This window comes from Castor canadensis, chromosome 3, assembly GCF_047511655.1.
Source record: "Castor canadensis chromosome 3, mCasCan1.hap1v2, whole genome shotgun sequence".
In the NCBI taxonomy this organism is placed as follows: domain Eukaryota; kingdom Metazoa; phylum Chordata; class Mammalia; order Rodentia; family Castoridae; genus Castor; species Castor canadensis.
Window position 1 is genome coordinate 122,112,438 of NC_133388.1, and position 27,641 is coordinate 122,140,078.

General features: G+C 39.0%; 1 protein-coding gene across 2 annotated transcripts in view; it reads right to left on the reverse strand.

Annotated features, from left to right (window-relative positions):
* Positions 1 to 27,641, reverse strand: part of Dnajc5b (DnaJ heat shock protein family (Hsp40) member C5 beta) — an 89,831-nt gene that overhangs the window by 47,067 nt on the left and 15,123 nt on the right. The window contains exons 1-3 of one of the 2 annotated variants that reach the window (XM_020186805.2): positions 27,485 to 27,601; positions 19,723 to 19,842; positions 2,186 to 2,313 (exon numbers count right to left, since the gene is read on the reverse strand). In XM_020186805.2, the coding sequence (XP_020042394.1) occupies positions 2,186 to 2,304 (119 nt within the window). In that variant the 5' untranslated portion in view covers positions 2,305 to 2,313; positions 19,723 to 19,842; positions 27,485 to 27,601. Of the gene's footprint in view, positions 1 to 2,185; positions 2,314 to 19,722; positions 19,843 to 27,484; positions 27,602 to 27,641 lie in introns of those variants that run through there. The other variant, XM_074066938.1, reaches the window with a different exon arrangement.

Genomic DNA, 27,641 nt, shown 5'->3' on the forward strand with positions numbered 1-27,641 from the left:
AACTTGCAGAATACAAATGTGTAATTTAGATAGAAGTGGGTGCTTTTGGTAGCATACTAGTGCTCTAATCAGCTGAAAAAATAATATTTGTATGACATTAAAACAAAATTAATAGCAAGACACTGGTTACATGAAAAGACTTATGTTGTAATTATTAAACTTGCAAACAGCTCAGCACAATTAATGCCTTAATGAGGATATGACCTGATATTTTAGCTTCCAAAATTAATAAAGGCAATTAAAAGTCACATTTGTAAAGAAAGTGAGTTTTAAGAACTACAAAGTAGTGTGACATTTTTCTCTCATTTTGGGGAGCATTTTTGTAGGTATTAAGCTTAGGATGCAAATGCTTTGATTCCTATCCCCAAGCCCTAACACAATAGCTCAGCCTGAAGCAGAATAGTCAAGTTCAGTGAATTTCAGATAGGCAGGCCTTCCACCAAAGGGGGTTGGGTCACTCCCAGGAATTCTACCTGTAGGTAACTATAGGGCAAAATGAAACAGCAAAGACTTTTCTCTGTGTGACATCTTGAGGGATAAATGAACTAGAAGATTGATATTGACTTTGATCAGACTCCATATTTTTACAGAATAGCAGTTCCAGTTCCATAGTTTGCCACATGCTAAAGCCCAGCACAAGACCAAAGAATGTTATGTTAGAAGATAAAAATGGATAATTCAATAAATATCGGTGGGCTAGTGATTCAGAAAAAAATAAACCTGAAATCCTACCTCATTCCTTATACCAAAAGAAACTCCAAGTGGATCAAAGATTTCATATAAAAGCAAAATCATAAGTGTACTAAGATAAGACTTAGTATTTCTATAAATTTATATTTGAGAGAATCTTTTTCTTTTGGTGAGACTGGGGTTGAACTCAGGACTCATTTTTTTCCTAAGAAGGCACAACTCTATTGATCAATAAGGAAATAATTGGAAATATGCATCACAATTTATGCAAGGATATTAAGCATAGGTAAAAAATAATATAACTTATATGTTAACTAATAGCTCATAAGTGATTAACTAGATTAGACAATAACCATAAACTGTAGCCATTAAAATCAGAATACTTAATATCAAGATATTTTAATTATAGGATTTACTAAAAAGAAAGATAGCTAGAGAATATAATTGAATTCTATTTAATTTTTAAATGTCTTATCTAGATAGAAAAAAGATAAAGGAACTAATATAGTAATGATAATTCTTTCTAAGGTAGAATTATTGATAAATGTCTTCATTTTTGGTAATTTAAAATTATCTATAATAAGCAAATTATTTTGTATTTAGCACATATTTTTATTCCTTGAAGTTTTAAATAACAGGATATTTCACTTTTATCCCAAATAGCTTAGAATGAGATCAGGTCTGAAGATCAAAATTAAGGGCCTCGAGGGGATCAGGAACTAGAGAAAAGGTGAGATCAAAAAGAATTAACCTAGAAGGTAACACCCACGCACAGGAAATTAATGTGAGTCAACTCCCTGTATAGCTATCCTTATCTCAACCAGCAAAAACCCTTGTTCCTTCCTGTTATTGCTTATACTCTCTCTACAACAAAATTAGAGATAAGGGCAAAATAGTTCCTGCTGGGTATTGAGGGGGTGGTGGGGTGAGGGAGGGGGCGGAGTGGGTCGTAAGGGAGGGGGTGGGGGCAGGGGGGAGAAATGACCCGAGCCTTGTATGCACATATGAATAATAAAATAATAAAAAAAATTTAACTTTCCAAAACAAAAAATTAAGGGCCTCGATAGTACAGCTTAAAACACAGTGATTATGACAATTGTGATAAAAAAAGAAATTCCTCTGACCAATTCATTGATGTTATAGCACATGGGTTAAATTATAGCTGTTAGTTGTAGTTGATTTTTCTCTCCTCTTTCCTCCTTCCTTTTTTCCTCCCTCCTTCCTTTCCTTTCTCCCTCCCAGCCTTACTTGTAGGTCTAGAATACTGACCACCCCTTTTTAAGGCCTGGTTGGCATCACCAGTTGATTCTTTCATAAAATCATTGTCATGCCCATCTATCCCTAACTGCCTTGTTGCAGAGCAGGGAACATGGGATCCAAAGTTCTGATTTCTTGGACTTAGCAAGAAGCTTATGTTTTTAACTGGAGCCACTTGCCAGTCACAAAATAACTATCACTAGTTTTGCAGCAAAAGTCCACTGAACTTCCTTAGTACCTGTAGGTTTTCTTAATTTCTTCATTTGATGCTCCCTTTTGCAGACCAAGAATTTCATATAGAGCCTCTCCGGTTGTTGACATAGTCCGCTGTCTTTGATTAGGTGTGTTACTTGCCATTTTCTCAGGCTGAAAAACCAAAAAGGGAAAAATAGCCTTCAAGATTATGCATGCTGGATAAAAATGACCTGGTCATTTTTACCCTTTTGTAAAATTACAATCTGAAGTACATTTGTGTGTTAGCTTCAAAAGGAGGAAAGAAAAGTATTAAGTATTAGTCAAAAGTAGAGTTTTGAGTCAGGACATTCTCAAAGGATAGTCAGCCACACAAATGGAATAGGGCTTTGTCCACATAGTTAAATAGAAATAAAATGTGATCTTAATACCTAGCTAATTGGGAAGTGTTGACAATCAATTCTCATAGGTTAGGCAAACGTAGGTGTTTTGCTTTACTTTGTTTGGGTACACTTTTCATAAGTTCTTTTTTGTATATCTTGTATATCTTTGTGATTTAGCAAGCAATGGAAAGAATGGTCCATTTTGTTCCATGTCTAGTGGGCTAGCCATTGAGAGAAAGTTTAAATGGCTTTTTTTCCAGCATCAGAAAAAATTTCTGATCTTATCCAGGATGTATGTTAGAACTCCTCTACAGCTGTGAGGTCCCAGACTTTTCCCTCCGTATACCCCACAGTGACCCTGGCTCTGCACCTGAGATGTTTTCTTTCCCTGTGGTCTATCCAGAAAGAGTTGGGCTATCTCAGGTCCATGGAGCCATGTACCTGCTGCATTGGGACTCTGCAGGACTCAGAGAAACAAGCATAGCTGGGCGTTTCTGTAACCACCACTTAATCTCCCTGAGCTAGTGTTTTCACCTATAATAAAGCCCCCTCCTTCATAAGGGTACATTAAGGACTTAGAAATAATGCATCTATTGGATCCAGGACATAATAATCTCAAAGAAAAAGAGAGACTAGTCTTATTCTTATTCAAGGTAGCGCAGTGTGCTGTTCAGAGTGTGTTGTAGTCAAGACTTCCAGGTTGGAATACTGGCCTTGCTATTTTATTACCAGCTCCATGAGCTTCCTCATGGAGGAAGGTCAGTTATAAACTGGAGGGAAAAATATGCCTTAAACTCATGGAACTACTGGAAGAATTAAGTGATTTAATGCACTTTAAAAAAAATGTAGAACCAGTGTCATAGCAGCATTAAGTAAAAAAGTCAAAACTTACAAACAACCTAAATGGCCATCAACACATAAATGGATGAGCAAAATGTGTTATACATATAGAATGGAATATTATTGAGCCATGAAAAGAAATGGAACTCTGATAAATATTGTAACATGGATGAATCTCAAAATTAATATGCTAACTGATATAAGCCAGTCAGTAAAGAATAAATATTGTATGTGTAGAGAACCAATTACAACCAGTAGCTGTGATTATTTATTGTAGTTTTGTTTTCCACTTATGTGAGGTACCTGTGACAGAAAAATTCATAAGGCCAAAAAGTAGAGGAGAGGTTACCAGAGTTGGAAGAAGTAGGAAATGGGAGTTATTGCTTACTACTTACAGAGTTTCTGATTAGGATGATGAAAAATCTCAAAATAGATGGTAGTGACGATTAGATAACATTGCAAATGTACTTAATGCCACTGAAACATACCCTTAAAGATGGTTAAAAATGCCAGCTCTGGGACTGGAGGTGTGGCTTAAGTGGTAGAGTGCCTGCTTTGCAAGCACAAAGCCCTGAGTTCAAACCCCAGTCCCACTAAAAAAAAACCAAAGTGCCAGGACTTCATAGTGAGATTGTGGCCAGCCAGGGCTTGTGTCTCAAACCTCTCTCCTTATAAAAAGGTTAAAAAGGTAAATTTTGTTATGTGTATTTTATCATAAAACAAAATGACAGCAATAATATAAACAAAAACTCAGAACCAGACATGCTGGTACATGCCTGTGCTTCCAGCTCAGGAAGCAGAGGCAGGAAGATCATGAATTGGAGGTCAGAGCCTTGGCAAAGTGAGTGTGAAACCCTAACTCGGAAAAAAAAAAGAAAAGGAAAGGAAAGAAAGGAAAAATAAAAAACAAAACAAAAAATACAAAGGCTGGGGATAGAGCTTAAGTGGTAGAGCACAAAACAGTAAACAAAAAAATACTACTCAGACTGCAAGCTCCTCTGACAAAGTTCCTTGAAAATCCCCATCCACTTGGTCACAGGGCCTTGTATAACAGTGAACTGAAGTGGTGTGAATGAATGAATGAATATATCAGGTCTGAGGAGGAGATGGTGTCGGGGTTTTGGTGATATCCCTGGTGACAATGGTGTCTTCAGAAGAAGGCCTGGCAGGAAGGCACAGTGAGAGTAGACTTCCCAGCTCTGCTCCCACTAGGTTCACAGCTGTACAAGCCCAGGCAAGGGAAGAGGCCGCCACAGGTTATCTATCACCCAGGGACCCAGGGTAGTCTTTAAGGCCCTTTAGATCCCAACATGGCAGAGGCAAGGGTTGCTGTTCCTAAGGAATCCAATTTAGAAGGACAACACAAAGAACTTCAAAATGTTTTTTGTGAGCCTTCAGTTTCTCTAGAGAAAAGTAAGGCAGCTGTGAAGGGAGTCAACCACCAGACAAAAATCCTGCAGTCCTGAAGGTCTGAGGACCTCCATTCTACTCTTTGCTTCTCTAAGTCCAGTTTTTGATTCCACATGTAACTGATATGTGACACTTGTTTTTCTGTGTCTGGCTTAATTAGTGTAATGTTCTCCAGGTTCATCCATGCTTTTGAAAATGAAAAGATTTCTTTTTTTAAAAAATGCTCAATAGTATTCCATGGTGTGTATATCCACCATCTTCTTAATCTAGTTATCTACCGATGGACCATTCCACATCTTCATGTTGTGGGTGATATGCAATGAACTTGAGTGCGGGCACCTTTTCAGCATACTGACTTCACTTCCTTTGGCCATATACTCAGAAGCAGAACTTCCTTGCACGTTCTTAGTGTTAGTAACCAGTGACTCTGGGGATCTTGCCACCTAGCAAGGTCGTGGAATCCTAGTCAAAGGGACTAAATGGGATGACGCTGATCCTTTGCTTGTCCACAATACAAACAGAAATCCCTCCTTTCCAAATCCTACTAATTAATGACATGCGCTGTGACTTTTAAAGTCACAGTTCCTTCTGGAACTGGGAGCCAATAGGTGAATGCATGGGACAGAGCATCAGGATCCTGAGTGACCTGTAAACAGTGGTGATAGGAGAGAGCTGAATGGGAAGGAAGTAGGAGAGCCTCAGTTACTCAGACAACTTTTCCTTCAAGCATGAATAATCAGCAGGGCTGCGGCTCTAAGATAGTGCTGAACTGCAGGATTGGAATGACATAGCTCCAAGCCTTGAATTGCTTACCTCATAGGGAAATTCAGACAGATGGGAGAGTGTAGTAAGGTGAAGCAGTGATGAGAATAAGTGAAACAATTTAGTGAGTAGCTGCCAGTGAGTATGGATATCTGTTGTGTTGTAGTGGATAGAATCAGGGTTCCTTTTCCTTAGTGTGAACTAAGGCTTTGTGACTTGAGCCCATCTGGCCTCTAGGGGCTCAAATGCCCAGAGCTGTTTTTGCCCAGAGCTGACCTTAGATTGCAATCCTCCTGCATAACTAGGATGACAGGTGAGAGCCACCATGCCCAGATTATTGATTGTGATGGGGTCTTGCTAATTTTTTGCAGGCTGACCTTGAACAATGATCCTCCAGATCTCCATCTCCCTAGTAGCTGGGATTACTGTAGTTAGCCACTGAGCCTAGTTTACCAGTGACTCTCTTGATCATCTGTTTTCATAAATCATCATAAAGGAGGACTTTCAGGTTTGGAGTCTGAAAGAGGAGGCTCTAACCCAGAGTGGGATCTAGCTCAGAGAGAGAATGAGCGGAGTCTAGACTAGACATTGGTCCCCTGCCCCACCCAGAGATCTACTGGGGAGAGAGGTTAGGAAATGAAGAGATGTCTTCAAGAAGCCTCTCTAACTACTAAAGGGAAAAAGGTCTGGAATCTTGAAGCCACATTGCAGGAGAGGCGGCATCAGGGCAGGATCAGGCCTGTATTTTTCTACAGACAAAGCAGAGGCAGAACATGTGACAGAGCAGTCAGAGAACATTGCTGCCCCCACCCCCAGGCCTGATGAGAGAAGAGTGTCTCAGGTGGCCAAGTGTCATTGATGAAAACATGTTTGGGACCATTGGAAGATTCAGAATCACAATTCAAGGGGCAGGAAGGGAGAGGATAGGAGGCAGGGAGTAGCCTAACGTTGCCCTGCATATACTTTAGGTGGGATTTAGAGAACATCAATGACCCAGATAAAAATTCAGGTGCTGTTGATTAAAGCTAGTAGATGGGAGGGGAGAAGGTGAGTCCTCAAGCCCCTTTCTGCAAGTCTCCTTAACCTCAGCCATCTTCCAGAAGATTTTGCAGGGGGTGTGACCGTGTGGTTATATAGGTAAGATCTACCAGAATGAAAGCCAGTGAGGCCACATTTACCTCCATAGCTTGTGTGCCTGAGAACAATAGGATCATTGTGCTTAGCAAAACATTATTCATTCATATGTGTCTATTCACCACCATACTCTGAGCTCCTTAAGGACTGGAACTCTGTGTTAATGTTTGCAATCCCAGTGGCATAAACTTGGTTATGGCCTCTAGTGGTCTTAAAACTGTTTACTGCATGAACAGGAAGGAGAACCAGGAACTAGCATGTACTGAGCACCTGCTATGAGCCAGAAGGACAATTTCACATGTGTTCTATCACTTAATCCTGATATTTATACTTTGGGGCCTCCGAGAGAGACCCCCAATAGCTCAGAGTTAAACTAGGAGGTCAGGACATAATGAATCAAGATGTAGCTATCTTAACATCATCTTAAAGAGATAAATGTCTCCTAGTCCTGCAAGGCCTGATGAAACCTGATAACTGCATGTACATAACTGACAGTTGATAGATTTTTCTTATGTTGTTCACAATAGTGATGACATGGATATGCAGAGAAAAGCAAATGTGGAGCCAAATGCTGACTGGGCCAGCCAAGTACTACTGACAAGAAAGAACTGAAAGATTCATGTCCTATTGGCCAGGAATTTGTGCTTTAGAGAACCCTTTCTGGCAGTCTTAACCCAATGTTCTTAAACATTTGACTCATCTAACCCCATGCTCATCAAACTGCCTTCTGATTATGACATAGCATCCTACATGGGTTTTTCTTGAAGAGAATATACTGGTCACATGGATTCAGTTTTTTGCACTGGCCCACCTTTCCCTGAGGCCTGTCCACAGTGAGGGCAGGGATTGGTTATGTTGACACAATTGTTCTGATTTCCAGGTTAGCCTTTTCCTTTCATAAAATACTAGACAAGCACCTAGAGTTTATGCATTATCCTGGAAAAAACAGTAGTTATAGACAGTCTGGTCTTCAGCAGTAGCTCCTCTCTGGGTACTGCCCAACCAGTTGGTTGAGTCTACCAGGTTGAGGACCCAGTCAGTCTTTCAGTGTTTTAGTCAGGTAAGTCTGTAATATGATTAATGCCACCTTATGAGGCTTTTTGGAAGAGAACTACTAGCTTGTAGCCTCCAGGTGGTGATAAGTGTATAGCCCTATGTGTTTGCCATCTCATTTTATACACAAGGAAATTTAATCCAACGCAGGTAAAATAACTTGCTCAGAGCCATATGGGTGAGACTTGAATTCAGATCTAACTTATCCTAAAGCCTGTTCTTGAATAATATTTGATATTTGTAGATGCTTCACAATTCACAAATAAAGTTCACAACTACTATTTAATTCCTCCTTATAAGAACTCTGGATGATGGTAACACTGAGACAATGCAGCCTTCCATGGTATCCATGGTAACTTCCATGGATCACAAGGGGCCTCTGCATCTGCATCTAGCGTAAGAGGCCACAAGAGGATATAACAGGATCTAATGGCTATGATGGCAAGTTTCCTTCTTCTTCTTCTTCTTTTTTTTTTGTGATACTGGAGCTTAAATTCAGGGCTTCATGCTTGCTAGGCATGTGCTCTATCTCTTAAGCCATGCCTCCAGGTCTTTTTTTTCTGGTTATTTTTGAAATAGTACCTCACATTTTGCCCAGGCTAGCATGTACCATGATCTTCCAAATCTTGGCCTCCCATATAGCTGGATGAAGACATGTACCACTTTGTCCAGCTATCCAATGGCAAGTTTCTGAGCATTCATTGAACCCGTGTGTAGACTAAGAAGGAGTTCTTGAAGGAGACTTAGGAGAAAGTAGAGGCATGCATGGATTACACAGTGTTTAAGAACTTCTGCCAGAATTATATATGACAAACTTATAGCCAGTGTTATACTAAATGGAGAAAAACTGAAACCATTCCCACTAAAGTCAGGAACAATCAGAGATGACTACTTTCCCCACTTCCATTCAATATTTTTGGAATTTCTAGCCAGAGCAATAAGACAAGAACAAGAAATAAAAGGTATTCAAATAAGGAAGGAAGAAGTCAAACTATCCTTATTTGCGGATGACATGATCCTATATGTAAAAGACCCTAAAAACTCTACCAAAAAACTATTAGGAATCATAAACTCTTTTGGCAAATTAGTAGGATACAAAATTAACATACAGAAATCAATAGCTTTCCTCTATGCCAACAATGAAAAGATTGCAAAAGAAATCAGGGAAACAATCCCATTTACAATAGCCTCAAAAATAATAAAATACTTTGGAATAAATCTAACAAAGGAAACCAAAGACCTTTTCAATGAAAACTATGAACCACTGAACAGAGAAATCAAAGAAGACATCAGGAGATGGAAAGATCTTCCATGCTTGTGGATTGGTAGAATCAACATTGTGAAAATAGTCATATTACCAAAACACTCTACATGTTCAATGCAATCCCTATCAAAATTCCAATGACATTCTGCACAGAAATAGAAAAATCAGTCCTAAAATATATATGGAAACGCAAAAGTCCTCAAATAGCCAAAGCAATTCTGAGCAAAAAGTCCAATGATGGATCTTTTCCAGAAGATGGCAGCTAGAGGGAGGAAGCAGAAAGCGACCCTCCTATAGTGAAATCTTGGAGAGACACTAGAGACACACTTTGCAGGCAAAATCACTGAGAAGAGGCAAAACTTTGACCCCTCCACACCTCCAGCCAGTGCAGAGAATCTCCACTTCACATTAAATGGAGAAACAAGGAGGGCCCCCGGGCCGCCAGTTGCCCGTGCCCAGATGGCTTGGGAACACATGGACCAGGTGAGCTTGGCGGTACTGCGGTACTCCCACAGACAACCCTGGGCCAGATCAGCATAGCCCCCAGACAGACCGACCCCCACCCGGGGAAAAAAGAGAAACTAAGTAATAAGCAATAAGAACAATAAAGACACGTGGGAAAGAGGGTGGGGCACACTGAGCGCCGAAGATTGGGGGAAGGGAATCCTTCCTGGGACTGTAAATAAAAAAGCCAGGTGGGCCGGAGAGGCTCTGGCGGGAGCGGGGGCGCGTGCCCAGTAACCAGGAGCAGGAAAGCTTGTGAGAGTGGCGGAGGGAGGAAAACTCCACAGGAGAGGAGGGAAGACCCACTTCCCACATGAGCTGTAAACAAACGTGGTGGCTGGCAGGAGCAGCAGCACCGCCCAGTAATCAGGAGCAGGAAAGCTTGTAAAAGTGGCAGTGGGAGGAAAACTGCACAGGAGAGGGGGAAGACCCACTTCCCACAAGAACTGTTCTCACGCAGGCCTGAGAACGCGGGTGCAGTGTCACCTTTCCCAGTGCTTGGAAAGGGGAAAGCTTGTAGCAGAGGCTCACAGGAAAACTCTGAGTAAACAACGCCTGCAGGGCCAGGTGAGTGCTAAGCTCACCCCAGAGATCTGCATAAATAACGCCTCCAGCAACAGCAGGCTGACAGCAGTGGGCAGGCAAGCCACACCTGCAGATACCATTCTCAGAACTGTCTCCAGACTCTTTTACTTTTGTTTTTTTTTTTCTTTTTTTCTCTTTTTCTCCCTACCTTTGATGAGAGAACAACCGAATTCCACCTGCATGCTGAAAAACTTACTAAAACTGTATTGCATTTGAACTTGGGACACTTGGTGGGGTTTTTGTGTGTGTGTGTGTGTGTGTGTAGTTTTGTTCTACTTCATGCGTCCCCTTTGATGAGACAACTACAGAACAACATCTGAGGCACCATCTCTAGGATTGGAGACTGAGACGGACACTCAAATTATTAAGATGGAAACTTCATTGCATTTGAACTTGAAAGTTTTTTGGTTTTTTGGTTTTTTTTTAAATTTTCTATTTTTCATTTCATTTTATTTTATTTTATTTTTACATATAGATATTTCTTTCACTTACCTGTTTTTTTATTTTTATTCTTATCTTTTTTTTATTTTTTATTTTCAATCCTCTCTCTGTCTCTCTAATGTCTGTTCAGCTTACTGCCAATTAGTACACTAATGTTCCCTGTTTATACCTTTGAGACTTTCTTGTCTGATTCCTTGTTCTGTTTTCTCCTTCTTGTCTGTTTATTTGCTTTTCCCTTTCCTTTAACTTCTTGCTTTCCATCTCTGCTCACTCTTCCATTCTAAATATTACCATTGTTATTATTACAAGCTAGAAAATACTTAATTGCACACAGTACAGGGACAGTAACAACACCAAAGACAATGATGGGAAGACAGAAAAAACTGGGAAACCAGTTTCCCCACAGCAAAAAATTAGTACAGGAACCAGAGGGGAATGAAGAAAACAGATGCTCAGATCCAGACTCCAACAAAATGAAGATAAATTATGCCAAAGGACCCAATGACATACTACAGGTACTCAATGAGAATTTTATAGAGATGATACTGGATAGGGTCAACCAAAATGTACAGGAGACACTCAAGAAATTCCAAGACAACAAAAATACAGAATTTGAAAAAGCAAAAGAAGAAATAAAGGAAACCATAGAAGCATTGTATAAACACCAAAGTGAAAGAGAGAACATGATGAATAAACAGATAAATGAACTCAGGACAAAAATAGACAACATTAAAGAGGAAACCACGCAGGATATGGGAAACCTCAGAAAAAAGAATGAAACAGAACTGCAAAACAAAACGGAAGGCCAATCCAGCAGAACAGAACAAACAGAAGACAGAATCTCAGAACTTGAAGATGAAATGGTAATTAAAGGAAAAACTGAAGAACTATTAATTAAACAACTCAAGACCTGTGAAAAGAAAATGCAAGAACTCACCGATTCCATCAAAAGACCAAACTTGAGAATCATGGGCATCGAAGAAGGAGAAGAGGTGCAAGCAAAGGGAATGCATAATATACTCAATAAAATAATAACAGAAAATTTCCCAAATCTAGAGAAAGATATTCCCATAAAGATGCAAGAGGCCTCCAGGACACCAAACAGACCACATCAAAATAGAACTACCCCACAACATATCATTATTAAAACAACAAGTTCAGAAACTAGGGAAAGAATATTGAAGGCTGTAAGAGAGAAAAAACAAGTAACATAAAAAGGTAAACACTTCAAAATCACAGCAGACTTCTCAACAGAAACATTAAAAGCAAGAAGAGCGTGGGCTGAGATCTTCCGGGCACTGAATGAAAATAACTTCAACCCCAGGATACTCTACCCAGCAAAACTATCATTCAAAATAGATGGAGCAATAAAAGTCTTTCATAATAAGCAGAAACTAAAACAATATGTGACCACAAAGCCACCATTACAAAAGATTCTTCAAGGGATTCTGCACACAGAAAGTGAAACCCAATTTAACAATGAGAAGACAGGCAGCACCAAACTACAGGAAAAGAAAAAGCAAGACAGTAGAGAGTAACCTCAACTTAGGTACACACAATCAAACCTTCAAACAACTAAGACAACTAAATGACAGGAATCACCACATACCTATCAGTACTAACACTTAATGTTAACGGACTTAATTCACCCATCAAAAGGCACCACTTGACAAAATGGATTAAAAAGGAAGATCCAACAATTTGTTGCTTACAGGAGACCCATCTCACTGACAGAAATAAGCATAGGCTTAGGATGAAAGGCTGGAAGAAGATTTACCAAGCCAATGGCCCTGGAAAACAGGCAGGAGTAGCAATACTTATCTCTGACAAAGTAGACTTCAAACCTACATTGATCAAACGAGATAAAGAAGGACATTCCATACTAATAAAAGGGGAAATAGACCAAAAGGAAATAATAATCATCAATCTGTACGCACCCAATGTCAACGCACCCAATTTCATCAAACATACCCTGAAAGGCCTAAAAGCATATATTAACGCTAACACAGTGGTTGTGGGAGACTTTAACACCCCATTATCATCAATAGATAGGTCATCCAAACAAAAAATCAATAAAGAAATCCAAGATCTAAAATATACAATAGATCAAATGGACCTACTTGATGTCTACAGAACATTTCATCCAACTTCTACACAATATACATTCTTCTCAGCAGCCCATGGAACCTTCTCCAAAATAGATCATATCCTAGGACACAAAGCAAGCCTCAGCAAATATAAGAAAATAGAAATTATACCATGCATACTATCTGATCACAATGCAGTAAAAGTAGAACTCAACAACAAAAGTAAAGACAAAAAACATGCAAACAGCTGGAAACTAAATAACTCATTACTTAATGAACAATGGATCATTGATGAAATAAAAGAGGAAATTAAAAAGTTCCTGGAAGTCAATGAAAATGAAAACACAACCTACCGGAACCTATGGGAAACAGCTAAGGCAGTCCTGCGAGGAAAGTTTATAGCCATGAGTGCATATATTAAAAAGACTGAAAGATCCCAAATCAATGACCTAATGATACATCTCAAACTCCTAGAAAAACAAGAACAAGCAAATCCCAAAACAAGTAGTAGGAGAGAAAGAATAAAAGTAAGAGCTGAAATCAACGAAATAGAAACCAAAAAAACCATACAAATTATTAATGAAACAAAAAGTTGGTTCTTTGAAAAAATAAACAAGATTGATAGACTCCTGGCAAACCTGACTAAAATGAGGAGAGAAAAAACCCAAATTAGTAGAATCAGGAAGGCAAAAGGGGAGATAACAATAAACACCATGGAAGTCCAGGAAATCATCAGAGACTACTTCGAGAACGTATATTAAAATAAATTTGAAAATCCTAAAGAAATGGACAGATTTCTAGATACATATGATCATCCAAAACTGATCCAAGAGGAAATTAATCACCTGAACACAAAATGAAATTAAAGCAGCAATCAAGAGTCTCCCCAAAAAGAAAAGTCTGATGGATTCTCTGCTGAATTCTATCAGACCTTTAAAGAACTGATACCAACCCTTCTTAAACTGTTCCATGAAATAGAAAGGGAAGGAAAACTGCCAAACACATTTTATGAAGCCAGTATTACACTTATTCCAAAACCAGGCAAAGACACCTCCAAAAAGGAGAACTATAGGCCAATCTCCTGAATGAACATAGACTTAAAAATCCTCAACAAAATAATGGCAAACTGAATTCAACAACACATCAAAAAGATTATTCACCTCGACCAAGTAGGCTTCATCCCAGGGATGCAGGGGTGGTTCAACATATGAAAATCAATAAACATAATAAACCACATTAACAGAAGCAAAGACAAAAACCACTTGATCATCTCAATAGATGCAGAAAAAGCCTTTGATAAGATCCAACACCATTTCATGATAAAAGCTCTAAGAAAACTAGGAATAGAAGGAAAGTACCTCAACATTATAAAAGCTATATATGACAAACCTACAGCCAGCATTGTACTTAATGGAGAAAAACTGAAACCATTCCCTCTAAAATCAGGAACCAGACAAGGATGCCCACTATCTCCATTCCTACTCAACATAGTACTGGAATTCCTAGCCAGAGCAATTAGGCAAGAAGAAGGAATAAAAGGAATACAAATAGGTAAAGAAACTGTCAAAATATCCCTATTTGCAGATGACATGATCCTATACCTTAAAAACCCAAAAAAATCTCAGAAGCTTCTGGACATCATCAATAGCTATAGCAAGGTAGCAGGATATAAAATCAACATAGAAAAATCATTAGCATTTCTATACACAAACAATGAGCAAACTGAAAAAGAATGTATGAAAACAATTCCATTTACAATAGCCTCAGAAAAATCAAATACCTAGGTGCAAACCTAACAAACGATGTGAATGACCTCTACAAGGAAAACTATAAACTTCTGAAGAAAGAGATTGAGGAAGACTATAGAAAGTGGAGAGATCTCCCATGCTCATGGATTAGTAGAATCAACATAGTAAAAATGTCTATACTCCCAAAAGTAATCTATATGTTTAATGTAATTCCCATCAAAATCCCAATGACATTCATTAAAGAGATTGAAAAATCTACCATGAAATTTATATGGAACACAAGAGGCCACGAATAGCCAAGGCAATACTCAGTCAAAAGAACAATGCAGGAGGTATCACGATACCTGACCCCAAACTGTATTACAAAGCAATAACAATAAAAACAGCATGGTACTGGCACAAAAACAGACATGAAGACCAGTGGAACAGAATAGAGGACCCAGATATGAAGCCACACAACTATAACCAACTTGTCTTTGACAAAGGCGCTAAAAATATACGATGGAGAAATAGCAGCCTCTTCAACAAAAACTGCTGGGAAAACTGGTTAGCAGTCTGCAAAAAACTGAAACTAGATCCATGTATATCACCCTATACCAAGATTAACTCAAAATGGATCAAGGATCTAAATATCAGACCACAAACTCTAAAGATGATACAGGAAAGAGTAGGAAATACTCTGGAGTTAGTAGGTATAGGTAAGAACTTTCTCAGTGAAACCCCAGCAGCACAGCAACTAAGAGATAACATAGATAAATGGGACCTCATAAAACTAAAAAGCTTCTGTTCATCAAAAGAAATGGTCTCTAAACTGAAGAGAACACCCACAGAGTGGGACAAAATATTTGCCAGCTACACATCACACAAAGGACTGATAACCAGAATATATAGGGAACTTAAAAAACTAAATTCTCCCAAAACTAATGAACCAATAAAGAAATGGGCAAGTGAACTAAACAGAACTTTCTCAAAAGAAGAAATTCAAATGGCCAAAAAACACATGAAAAAATGCTCACCATCTCTAGCAATAAAGGAAATGCAAATTAAAACCACACTAAGATTCCACCTCACCCCTGTTAGAATAGCCATCATCAGCAACACCACCAACAACAGGTATTGGCGAGGATGCGGGGAAAAAGGAACCCTCTTACACTGGTGGTGGGAATGTAAACTAGTACAACCACTCTGGAAAAAAATTTGGAGGCTACTCAAAAAGCTAAACATTGATCTACCACTTGATCCAGCAATACCACTCTTGGGGATATACCCAAAAGACTGTGACACAGGTTACTCCAGAGGCACCTGCACACCCATGTTTATTGCGGCACTATTCACAATAGCCAAGTTATGGAAACAGCCAAGATGCCCCACCACCGATGAATGGATTAAGAAAATGTGGTATCCATACACAATGGAAATTTATGCAGCCATGAAGAAGAACGAAATGTTATCATTCGCTGGTAAATGGATGGAAATGGAGAACATCATTAGCCTGGCCCAAAAGACCAAAAATCGTATGTTCTCCCTCATATGTGGACATTGGACTTTGAGCACATGATAAAAGCGAGAGCACACAAGGGAGGGGTGAGGATAGGTAAGACACCTAAAAAAATTAGCTAGCATTTGTTGCCCTTAACGCAGAGAAACTAAAGCAGATACTTTAAATGCAACTGAGGCCAATAGGAAAAGGGGACCAGGAACTAGAGAAAAGGTGAGATCAAAAAGAATTAACCTAGAAGGTAACACCCACGCACAGGAAATCAATGTGAGTCAACTCCCTGTATAGCTATCCTTATCTCAACCAGCAAAAACCCTTGTTCCTTCCTATTATTGCTTATACTCTCTCTACAACAAAATCAGAAATAAGGGCAAAATAGTTTCTGCCGGGTATTGAGGGGGTGGGAGGGGTGAGGGAGGGGGCAGAGTGGGTGGTAAGGGAGGGGGTGGGGGCAGGGGGGAGAAATGACCCAAGCTTTGTATGCACATATGAATAATAAAATAAAAAAAAAGAAAAAAAAAGTCCAATGATGGAGGTATCACAATACCTGACTTCAAACTATGCTATAGAGACATAGCAATAAAAACAGCATGGTATTGGCACAAAAACAGAAAGACCAATGGATTAGAATAGAAGACCCAGACATAAACTCATGCAGCTACAGTCAACTGATCTTCAACAAAGGAGCCCAAAACCACACTAGAGAAAAGACAGCCTCTTCAACAAATGTTGATGGGAAAACTGGATATCAACATGTAGAAGACTGAAACTAGATCCCTGCCTCTCACTCTGAACCAAAATCAATGCAAAGTGGATCAAAAACCTTAATATAAGGCCTGAAACTTTGAAACAACTGCAGAAAGTAGTAGGAAATACATTGGAATAGATAAGCATAAAGAACTACTTCATAAGCAGAACTCAAAAGGCCTAATACTTAGGATAAAGAATGAACAAATGGGACTGCATCAAACTAAAAAGCTTCTGCATGGCAAAAGAAATAGTCACTACAGTCATGAAACAGCCCACAGAATAGGAGAAAATCTTTGCCAGCTATTCAATAATATCCAGAATCTACAGGGAACTCAAAAAACTCAGACCCCAAAGAATCAACATCCCAATGAAGAAATTGGCAAATGAATTAAACAGGGAATTCTCAAAGAAAGAGGTACAAATGGCCGGTAAATACATGAGGAAGTCTTTAACTTCCCTGGTTATAAAACGGATGCAAATCAAAACAGCACTTAGATTTCATCTTACCCCAGTTAGAATGGCCATAATCAATGGTAATAACAATAAATGCTGGCGAGGATGTGGTGAAACAGGAACCCTTATACACTGCTTTTGGGAATGTAAATTAGTACAACCATTATGGAAAGCAGTATGGAGATTCCTCAAAAGGCTAAAGACAGAACTGCCATGTAATTCAGTGATACCACTCCTGGGTGTATACCCAAAGGAACTTATGCTAGGATACAATAGATATATCTGTACACTGATGTTCATCGTAGCACTATTCACAATAGCTGTGCTATGGAAACAACCCTGATGTCCTAACTGATGAATGTATCAAGAAAATGTGGTACATATACATAACAGTTTTACTTAGCCCTAAAGAATAATGACGTGGTTGGAAAGTATATGGATGCAATTGGAGGGCATCATGTTAAGTGAAGTAAGCCAGGCTCAGAAAGGCAAAGGCCACATATTTTCTCTCCTATGTGGAAGAGAGATGCAAAAGATAAACATATACACAAAAACAAGCATGATCATATACAAACTCATATGTAGAACATGTTTGTAACAGTGGAACTACTCTATGGAACTTGGGGAAGAAGGGAAGGTAAAAGAGAATGACAGAGCATCAACAGTATCATAAAACATAACATCTGTGAAGGTAGAGGATATAAGAATATGTATTGAAAACTGTTGAAAAATGAGGGTGGGAGGTAAAAGGGTAAAGGAGAGCAATGGAAGAAGAGCAAAGTAAAGTGGGCTCACAGCAGAGACACATTGAGAAATCCTTGGAACACTGACTTCAATATTAATAATGAAAGACAGGACTATAAAATAGGTACAGTGGGGGGGGGGGGCTTGTGGGAGGAGAGAGGGTGAATGAAGGTGATTAAGGTGAGGGTGTACAGTGGATGGACTTCATATACCTATTTGAAGTAGAACAAAGAAACCTCTTGCACTTAGTTTAAGTGGGGCAGGGAATAAAGGAGGATTTATGCTTCACTGACCCAGGTTCACGCTCCTATGAGTTCTTCTTTCCAATGGAAAAAAGGAAGGCAGATTCCACTTCTCACATACATAGAAAGTCATGCTCACGAAGACACAGTAACCAGCTTTTCCTTTGATTTACACATTTCTTCAAATCATTGCTTCTTTAGAAATGTAATTATGTTATAATTTATTTCTGCGAAGTGAAATCTAGTAGTTGACTTTTGCTTTAGGGTAGGTATAGTTTATTACGTTTCATGTCTTCTTTGCTGTATGCCCAAAGATTTTTCTTTAGATCAATAATGTTCTTGAATTAAGGTACTTTTTTAAAGGTTCGTGTGCATCCTATTAGAACATAAGGAAAAGATAATTTGCCAATAGTTGGCCAGGGTGGTTAGCGGTTGACTGGTTCTACAACATGAAGGGAAGGACTGCAGGTTTGCTTTGTGCATCGGCAGCAGCAACATACTTCTGTCTCCTTGCAGAGATAGGAACCAGACTCTGTATGTTATTGATTGAGATGACATTTAGTCTCAAATTCAATAGAGCGATACATAGAAGCCTTTTATGAAAATAGTTATTATACCCTGAAACATACTCCTACAGAGTAGTAGTCAAAACATCCTATTAAAAACTCTTCCTAAATAACCTTAAGTAAATAATGGAGCCATAACTTTATTTAATTCATTATGAATTCTTTTCTGTAGTCTTTTGAATTCTAGTATTTCTATACAAAATGTAAGCCTTTATTATCTGTTCACAGTCCCTCATCGACAAGTCATCTAATGGGAAAAACTGCCATGCAAAGTAATTAAGTAGCTTAACTTTGATCATCCAGTAGATGATACCTAGTATTCTTAACCTTCAATTAGTTTCTAGTTGCATCACCACACCATCGCCATCATAATTTCTTAAAGCATTGAGCACTATATAGTCACCACCAAATGTACGCTGTGCACCTGTTTCTAGACCATAGCTATAACTGAAAGAAGGCACAGTACCCTGGTAGTGATGGGCATCGACTCAAACAAATAATTCTAAAACTTTCACTCCAGGGGTCCTCGGAATGCTATTTTACAATTTTCATGTTTAAATCAAGTTTTCCTTTCAAGGAAAAAGAAGCCTCACATATATCTATTATGTGAACTTTGGAAAACAGAAAACAAATCAAACTATGCCTTTCTTAGCAGGTCCCTTCATGACTGAGAAAATAAATTGAACAGGGATCTTAGTTCATTAAACACAACAAATACACTTTTAGTGGCTGCCATTGGGGAAACCAACATACCTCACCATGTTATTATTGCTTCCGATTCCTCCACAGAAATCTAGAGGCACAAAGTACCCATAATCCAAATAAAATATCTTAAAGCTAAACACAAATCCAAAATTTTTAATCCTATATTTAAAGTAATCGTTCTTCCTAGCATGAGTATTTGCTATTTGAAAGCAGTTGTCCCTTAACTGTGCACTACTTACAGTAACAGCAGCCTGAAGATGGGCAATTCAGAATGTTACTTAATAACCCACAGTACCTGTTCCTATGGTTCCACTTCTGTTCTTAAACAGGAACAACTTGCTGTTTTCAAGTGGTCTGGAAGATGGATGTACAGAGAAATAGAAGAAGGTGACAAGGAAAGGAACTATACCATACCTGTTCCACTGTTTCAAAGCAAACGGCTGCTCCTTTGCATCATTCCCCTGTGAGGTTAAGCAGGTCAATGGAGTTAGATTACTTTTCATTTGTTACTCTGTCAGCCAATTGGTTATCCCTCTGGAAAACATAACAGAGAGAATAAAACATGCATGACTATACAGTTTGCTATTACAGTACATCCAGTGACACCAAAATATGTGCCACATCTACTTTTCCTCCTCTGTCAGCTGGTGTGCTTGGCTCAACTAACCCTACTATGGAACTTGCCACAGTGCTTCCAGCAGTCTTTCCATTAAGAAAATATGCTCATCTCCTGACCTGCAGACTGGGTTCTTTCTAGTTTCATTTCTTTATGGTCTAAGGCTAGTATTAAACTCTTGATTTAAAATTACTACAAAACCCATGTAGCACTAATAAGGGGGAAACTTTAACAGCTCACTTCATTAATCAAACTACTTTTTTTTTTATCTTCATAAGGAGACAGTCACAGTAGTTTAATCTCTAGAAAGAACAATGGCCAAACTCGCATAGAAAATTCACATGAGAAAACAGTTCCTCTCATTTCAAGTAGGATCCTATTGACTGAAAAAGCTGTAAGTGAGACGGGAGCTACTCCTGAATTTGGCCCCTAAGGCTTTAGGTGGAGTTTGGGTGTTGCTGTGCTGGACAGGTAGCAAAGCCTAAGGCTATGTTGGTGAACATTGCAGAACACTTTCACCTCTAGAGGGCATTGGTTTTTTAAATACCAAAGACAGAAATGCTATTTCTTACAGATCCTGATTTCTAGCCAGAGTTTAGGAAGCAGCCATCATCATGCAAAAAAACAGGAGGAAAGGGGGACAAAAACCCTAAAGAGACCTAGGAACCATATACTCAAGCTCCAACATCATTTCAACTTAATGACAGTACCTTTAATGAAATAAAAATAGTTCCCATAGTTCCTTTTTTTCCTTTTTCTTTTTTTGTCATTGCTGGGGATCAACCTAGGGTCTTGCACATGCTAGGCAAATGCTCTACCAATAAGCAATATCCCTAAACCTTATTTTTTGAAACATGGTCTCAATGTGTAGCCTAGGCTAGCCTCAAACTTGAGGTCCTCCCACCTCTGCTTCCTGAGTGCTGGGATTACAGGAGTTTAGTAATTAGTATACATGAGCTGAGTTGGTTGTGCTAATAAGATGAGAATTTGGGTACCTTTTTAAAAAAATTACATTTTATGTTTCAAATTCAGTTTAAGAACAAATATTTTTAGTAAAACCCATTGTTTCTGCATCACTAATTATTCCTCTTAAGCCACTAATTTTTAGCTTTAAAAAGCAAGTATTGCAAAACTCAGAAGTGGAACTGTAGCTGCTTAAAAGAAAAAGCACAGTTTCTTATTTGTATATTCATCCACACTATTCATCTACTGGATCCAGGCACTGAACTAAGTGCTAGAAATAATAGTAATAAACTAAAGCAGACACAGAGCCTGGATTTGTGAGCCACAGAGTTAGAAACTTCCAGAAGAGATAGAGAGTCATGAATGGTTACTCAAGTAAGTATAAAAATGAGACTGGAGACATGCAAGGAGACCATATAAATCAGAGGGTGGAAGATCAGACACAGCCTCTCTAAACAGAAACAACTGAGCAGATATTTGAAAAGAACCAGAAAAAAATTGCTGGTGAAAGCAGATATATTCCAAGCAGTCGGAAGAGAGTGCTGAAAAGTCTAGGTGTTTAAATTAGAGAAATAAAAAGGGCATTCTCCCTATGAGCTCATACATAGGATGTTATTGCATGCCTGTAGAGCTTCTAATAGATACATCATCAGAAGATCCAGCCAGAGATCAATAGAATCATATTCTGTTTAGGCAGGTGAGATTTCCAAATGGACTGAGTTTCAAATGAGATTACTTAAAGGGAATAACTGGTGGCAGCAACTCTTTAATGTGAAAAGCACTAAATGTAAAAGCATTGTGAAACAAATTGTTCACATTTTATTTCAGCTAAAATTTTTTGGCAGTATTGGGATTTGAACTCAGGGCTTTGCACCTGGGACACAGGCACCCTACTACCTCTAGTACTGAACTTTGAAGAGAACTTAGAAGCGTGGACACCAAGACTGAAATAAAGGGATCTCTCTGTGAGGTAGCTAATTGGAAAGAGAGCCATGTTGGTGTTTGGAGAGTGTTTAAATGCTAATCTTCCTTGTGTGTCCTATTTAATGGGGTCTTCATCACTCTCTTAGGGGCATATAAAAATCTTTTATATACCCTTCTCAGTTACAACACATGGTTAAGGTTACGGTGAGAAGGACTAGTACACCAGTACAGAAGATGCAGTGGCATCAAAGTGCTTGAATATTCAACCAAAACAACCTAACACATGAGGATTATGACACATGGTCTTTCATTTAAAATTTGTATCTCAGAATGCTCAAACATTACTTATTTTGAACATGGGATGTGTAATGACACATAGCTCTAACATATATTCCCTAATCCAAAAGCTGACCAACGCAATGACTAAGGTATTATTGTGATTACTGTTACTACTTTTGTTACTTCTACAATCTCATTGTTATGGTTTGAATATGAAACGTCTTCGGTGTTAAGTGCTTGGTTCCCACTCATGGCACTATTTTGGGAGGTGGTAGAAACTTTAGGAGGTCTGCCTAGTTGGAGGGTGTGCCTTTGAGGGTTATACCCGGCTCCTGTCCCTTCCTCTCTGTTTCCCAGCTGTAATGAGGGGAAGAATCTGCATGATGTTCTGTTCAGGTGACCATGAACTGAATGCTCCAAAACTACAAACTAAAATAAATCCTTCTTCTCTTAAATTGTCTGGGTATTTTGTTACAGTGACTAAAAGTCTAACACAATTGCTTCTGTTATTATAATATACAGAACCCATGTCATCACTTGGTGATTTTGTGTGTGTGATGCTGGGATGGAACCCAGGGCTGCGTACATGCCAGGCTAATGCTCTGCTACTGCGCTCCATCCCTAGCTCCATGTCATCATTTTGTAAACTTCAAAGGGATGAATAATCTGGTCAAGATTCACTGTGTTAAGTGACTTTTGAAGAGAAAAAGACAAGTTATTCCTTAATTGTGTAAACTGAAGAAGCTGTCAGCTGCCACTTTGTGGTGTATCAATTCTGGCAATTCTTCTGTAAAATTAAATGTTTATATACTTCAGGGGAGAAAATTGGTTAATTTCCATTATGTTTTGTAATTTTTGTGAAGTCAAAAATATCCTTTTAAAAGAGAAGTTACAAAGGGTATGAAATTTTAATGTGGCCAAATCTGTAAATATATGGAAAGCACAAAACCACAGAAGGGGATGGGGGAGAACTAGATTGGAACACTCTAGAATCTAGAATGAAGATTTTAAGAATGTCAATGGCTGGGGCCCACCCTGAGTATCCCAAGAAAACTCTTGCAGAGTGGGGCTAGGCTCAGATATTTTTTAAAGTTCCCTGGGTGATTCCAAAGAGCTGCCCAGGTTGAGAGCCATTGTGCACCCCACATCAGAGAGAGCTGACCCAGAGAGCTCTTCAGTTAAGCAATGTGGAAAACACCTGCTGACCAGCTAGCTCTCTGGAGGAATTTTCCATTGCCAGATTTTCCCTAAGAAAACATTTACTGAAGATAATAGCGTCCATGTGATTAAACACTAAATAAAATTTCACTGCACACAGTTTAACTCAAGGAGTATCCAAAAATAACATTCCTGTTTCTTAGACTTTCAGCAAGACACCTTTTTTTTGTGGTTTTTTATTCTATTTTTTTCTTTTATTCATATGTGTATACAATGTTGGGGTCATTTCTACCCCCTTCCTAGGCCTCCTCCTTCTCCCCCACCCCCTCCCTTTCCCCCTCACCCCCCTCGCTACCCGGCAGAAACTATTTTGCCCTTATTTCTAATTTTGTTGTAGAGAGAGTATAAGCAATAACAGGAAGGAACAAGGGTTTTTGCTGGCTGAGATAAGGATAGCTATACGGGGCATTGACTCACATTGATTTCCTGTGCGTGTGTGTTATCTTCTAGGTTAATTCTTCTCAAACTAACTTTTTCTCTAGTTCCTGGTCCCCTTCTCCTATTGGCCTCAGTTGTTTTAAAGTGTCTGCTTTAGTTTCTCTGCATTGAGGGCAACAAATGCTATCTAGTTCACCTTTTGAAAGTCTTAATCTCCTTTGTAGAACAGTAACAAAATACTAAACTTTTTCTCTCAGACTTTTCACAAAATACCTACTACAATGTGTGGAGAATTGTTGTAGAAACTTTCATAAACACTGATTGTTTTCTAGGGTTACTCTGGGCACCGGTTAAGAAGTTATTCTCTCTTTGCCTCCCAAGTAAGAACATAGTATGCTGGAAGTGCTTTAGAATTTGAATATGAAATCCTGGTAGAGTTCATCCCAAGTCTATAGCTCATTACTATTTTGAATGAATTATACAAATGGACATTGCTCCCATTGTCATGTAGTGCAAGGCACCATACTAGGTGTTGTGGGGATTCAGAGGTGGCGGTGATGATGACGGCAATGATAGTGGTAGTGGTGGTAGAGATGACAGCAACAATTATTTTTAACAAGATTATCTCATTTAAGCACTACAAAAGTATAAAGTGGTAAAATAATATAATTTCTCTTTTAAAACTGTCTTGTCTCAAAATGATAGCACAATTCTACTTGACAATACTATTGACAAAGACTCCTTGACTGAACTTAAGTCAGGCTTTATCCTTGAGGCCTCCACCTTGGCATAGCCCTAGGTCTGGCCTGCATTACCCAGTTGTCAGGCAAGTTGTGCTAAGTCAGTTCAGAGAAAATCTCCTGCCTCAATCTCAGATGCCCTCAACATATCATCAAATTCATCATCTCCCACCCTTGGTATCCAATCACCCTGACCTGCCTTCATCAAGAATTCTATTAGGCCTATTTAACCAGAATCCTCCCTACCCTTTTTTAGCAATTTTACATCTGCTGGCCCCACCTCTACTCATACTGTACTCAGAATGGAGCTCAGTTCTATACTGAAGTCTCCTTTCCCCTATGTAATTAATTGTTCCTGAATAACGCCTGTTTATACTACTTTAAAACAGAAAGAATAAATTAGGTGACTTTATATGCTAGTTTTATAAATGAAGAACATAAGACAGGAGAGGTTGAAATGAATTTCCCAAAGTCACTAGCCAGTAAACAATGAACTTGGGCTTTGAAAGCAGGCTGGCTGACTCAATAGCTAAAGCTCTAACTCTTTGCAGAGCTTTGCTTCTAGAAATTCTAGGGCACTTCTGCCTGCTGTATTTCCTTGCTTACCAATCTGTAACTGAGACAGGTGGTATATAAATTAAAGCTCAACAAAAACGTGGAGTAATGGCTTTAAACAATAAGCATGTTCACTAATGAGGTCTTTGCAATAGTGGTGTCAAGGACAGTATCTATTTGTTAAGTAAATATCTAAATCTGAGAACTGTGTTGCTGAAGAAATATTGATTGAACCTTTGTCCCCTGCTAGGAAACGTAATATATATTTCACATGTGTGAAATTTAAACACCTTGTTGCTTACTTAGAGTAAGCAATTGCTGTAATAAACCAAGACGACTTTGGGTCTAACAGATGTGTTTATTTGACAAAATGTCTGTAAACAGAACCTTGACCTGTGCTTTTGCCAATAGTTTGTTCCTTGTTCACACTAGCACAAGATGTCTCTTATGTTAGTCAAGTAAGAAAGATAGAAGACAAAAACAAGGAAAAGACTCCTTGCTCAGGGCAAAAGTTTATTTTAATAAGATTTCGATTACAAAGAGATCATTCTGCAAATCGCCATACGATTGTACCCAAGTGACCTACAAAAGGAAGAGTACACAGAAACTAAAAAATTTCAATCTTTTTTTGGTAGTAGATTAACGAGATTGGCCTGAAGACATATCTTCATCTTAACTCTAAATGAGTCGCCTTTCAAATGGAGCTTCAACCCAGCCCAGGTAATAGAACTGTATTGAAAAGAGAAGGAAATGCTAAAGATTTCCTCTTGAGATCGAAACTGTACTACATCACACTTGATAATTTCCTAAGTGTTTTCATAAGTCATATACATTATTTGATATTTCATGCCCATTTAAGAAAGAGATAACGAGTTAAATGTGGGCATGTGACTTAGCCCAAGGGTGAACAATCTAAATTGATCAAGTTACAGAACCAGCCTAGGTGCCTAACAATGGATAAATGGATAAAGAAATTATGGTATATATACACAATGGTGTAGTATTCACCCATAAAGGAGAATGAAATTAAGTCATTCGCAGGAAAAAGAATGGAATTGGAATGGATGTTAAGCAAGATAAAACAGAGTCAAAAAGACTAATATCACATGTTTTCCCTCAGATGCAGAATCTACACTTAAAAACAAATAAAAAGACATGAATGTACAAAGAGGACTACTTGCTATTTGGTGTGAGAGGGAGTAGGAGGGGAGAGAGGGGCTCATAAAGGGTAATGAGGTAAATATGATCAAAGTATGTTGTATACATGTATGGAAATGCCATAATGAAACCCATTATTTTGCTAAAAAAATTTAAAATGATATTAAGATAACCGATTCCCTGAATGGGAACAAAAGAAAAAAATTTATGAGGAGCTAAGAGCTGGAACTGGAATTCAAGTGCTCTGCCACCAAGTTGTTCTTCCATATCTTGTTAAATTGAAAAAAAAAAGGCTGAATTGAGCAAGAGAATTGTGACAATTGGAATCCCTTCTTATGTGATTGGTACCCATGGCCATGACCTGCCGCCCCCCAGTACTTACTGGTCTGGGAAGCAGTATGGTTCTCTGTCTCCCTCCTGTGCCCACTGTACATCGGGGCCTTGCACAAATCTCTGGTGTCCTCAGTGGATCTTCACAGTAGTGCCTTTCAACTTGTTCATGGAGATAATGGCAGTGACATTGCCCTGTCTTTTACAGATAGTCTTTCTCAAATGAACAGTCAGAACTCACTAAATTGCAAGCAATCCATTAGCACAGCATTTTATGTGCAAGGCTTTCTACCCTGCAGGGTAAGTGTTCTGTGCTGCTCTGCACATGCCATTACTAAGAACAGTCTTGCTGAGTGTCATTGTGTGGCTAAAGCTGAGCTGTCTTTCTCAGGGGGTAGGAGTAGAAAGACCCCCTTCAGAATGAGTTGTGTAATCTGGTGGAAGTTCTTTCACAATCATCCCTATTCCCCTGGGTTCCAGATTCCAGAAACACAAGATTAGAATGCTGTGGTTTCTTCTCCTGCTACCTGCATCAGGTAGACACCTGTCCCATGCAGGTCCCTCTCATAGGCCTCAGGGATCCTCTGGAAATCAACCTCACTGCTCCCTCAACAGGGCCCTCACTACCTGTTATGCCTCCCGTGCTCCCCAACAGTTCTATTCCTGTGCCTTCTGGGAAACTGTTAAAAAGTTTTCTGGATTGATCCAGAAACTATAAATGCTCTGCCATCAGAGGGAAGCAGTTCCAAGACCACAGATACACAGACTAGTCAAGTGGCCCCTGTCACTAAAACTCAACTGGTATTGGGGCAAAAACCTCAGGACCTCTGCAACTCTTTGACCTTCCTCCTGGGCACCTTCTCCATTCTCTCAGAGCCAGATGTCCTTTTCAGATATGAAGTGGAACGAGTTTAAAGGATTGGCCCTGTAAGTAAGAAACTGGATCCCTGACCAAGGTAGCTTTTACCTGGGACACAGTCCAACCCTCTCCCCACCCCACCCCCAGATAACTGACCAGAACTGGACCATCTCAGGAGGAGGCGAGTGACAAGTACTTCTTCTGTCTCAAGTTTGTGGGCCTGGACATCCAGCAAGTGGCTCCAAAAAGCCTTCTCTGAAACTTTCTTAGAAGCCTAAGCAAAATTTTCAAATGAACAAATGCTCAATTCAGT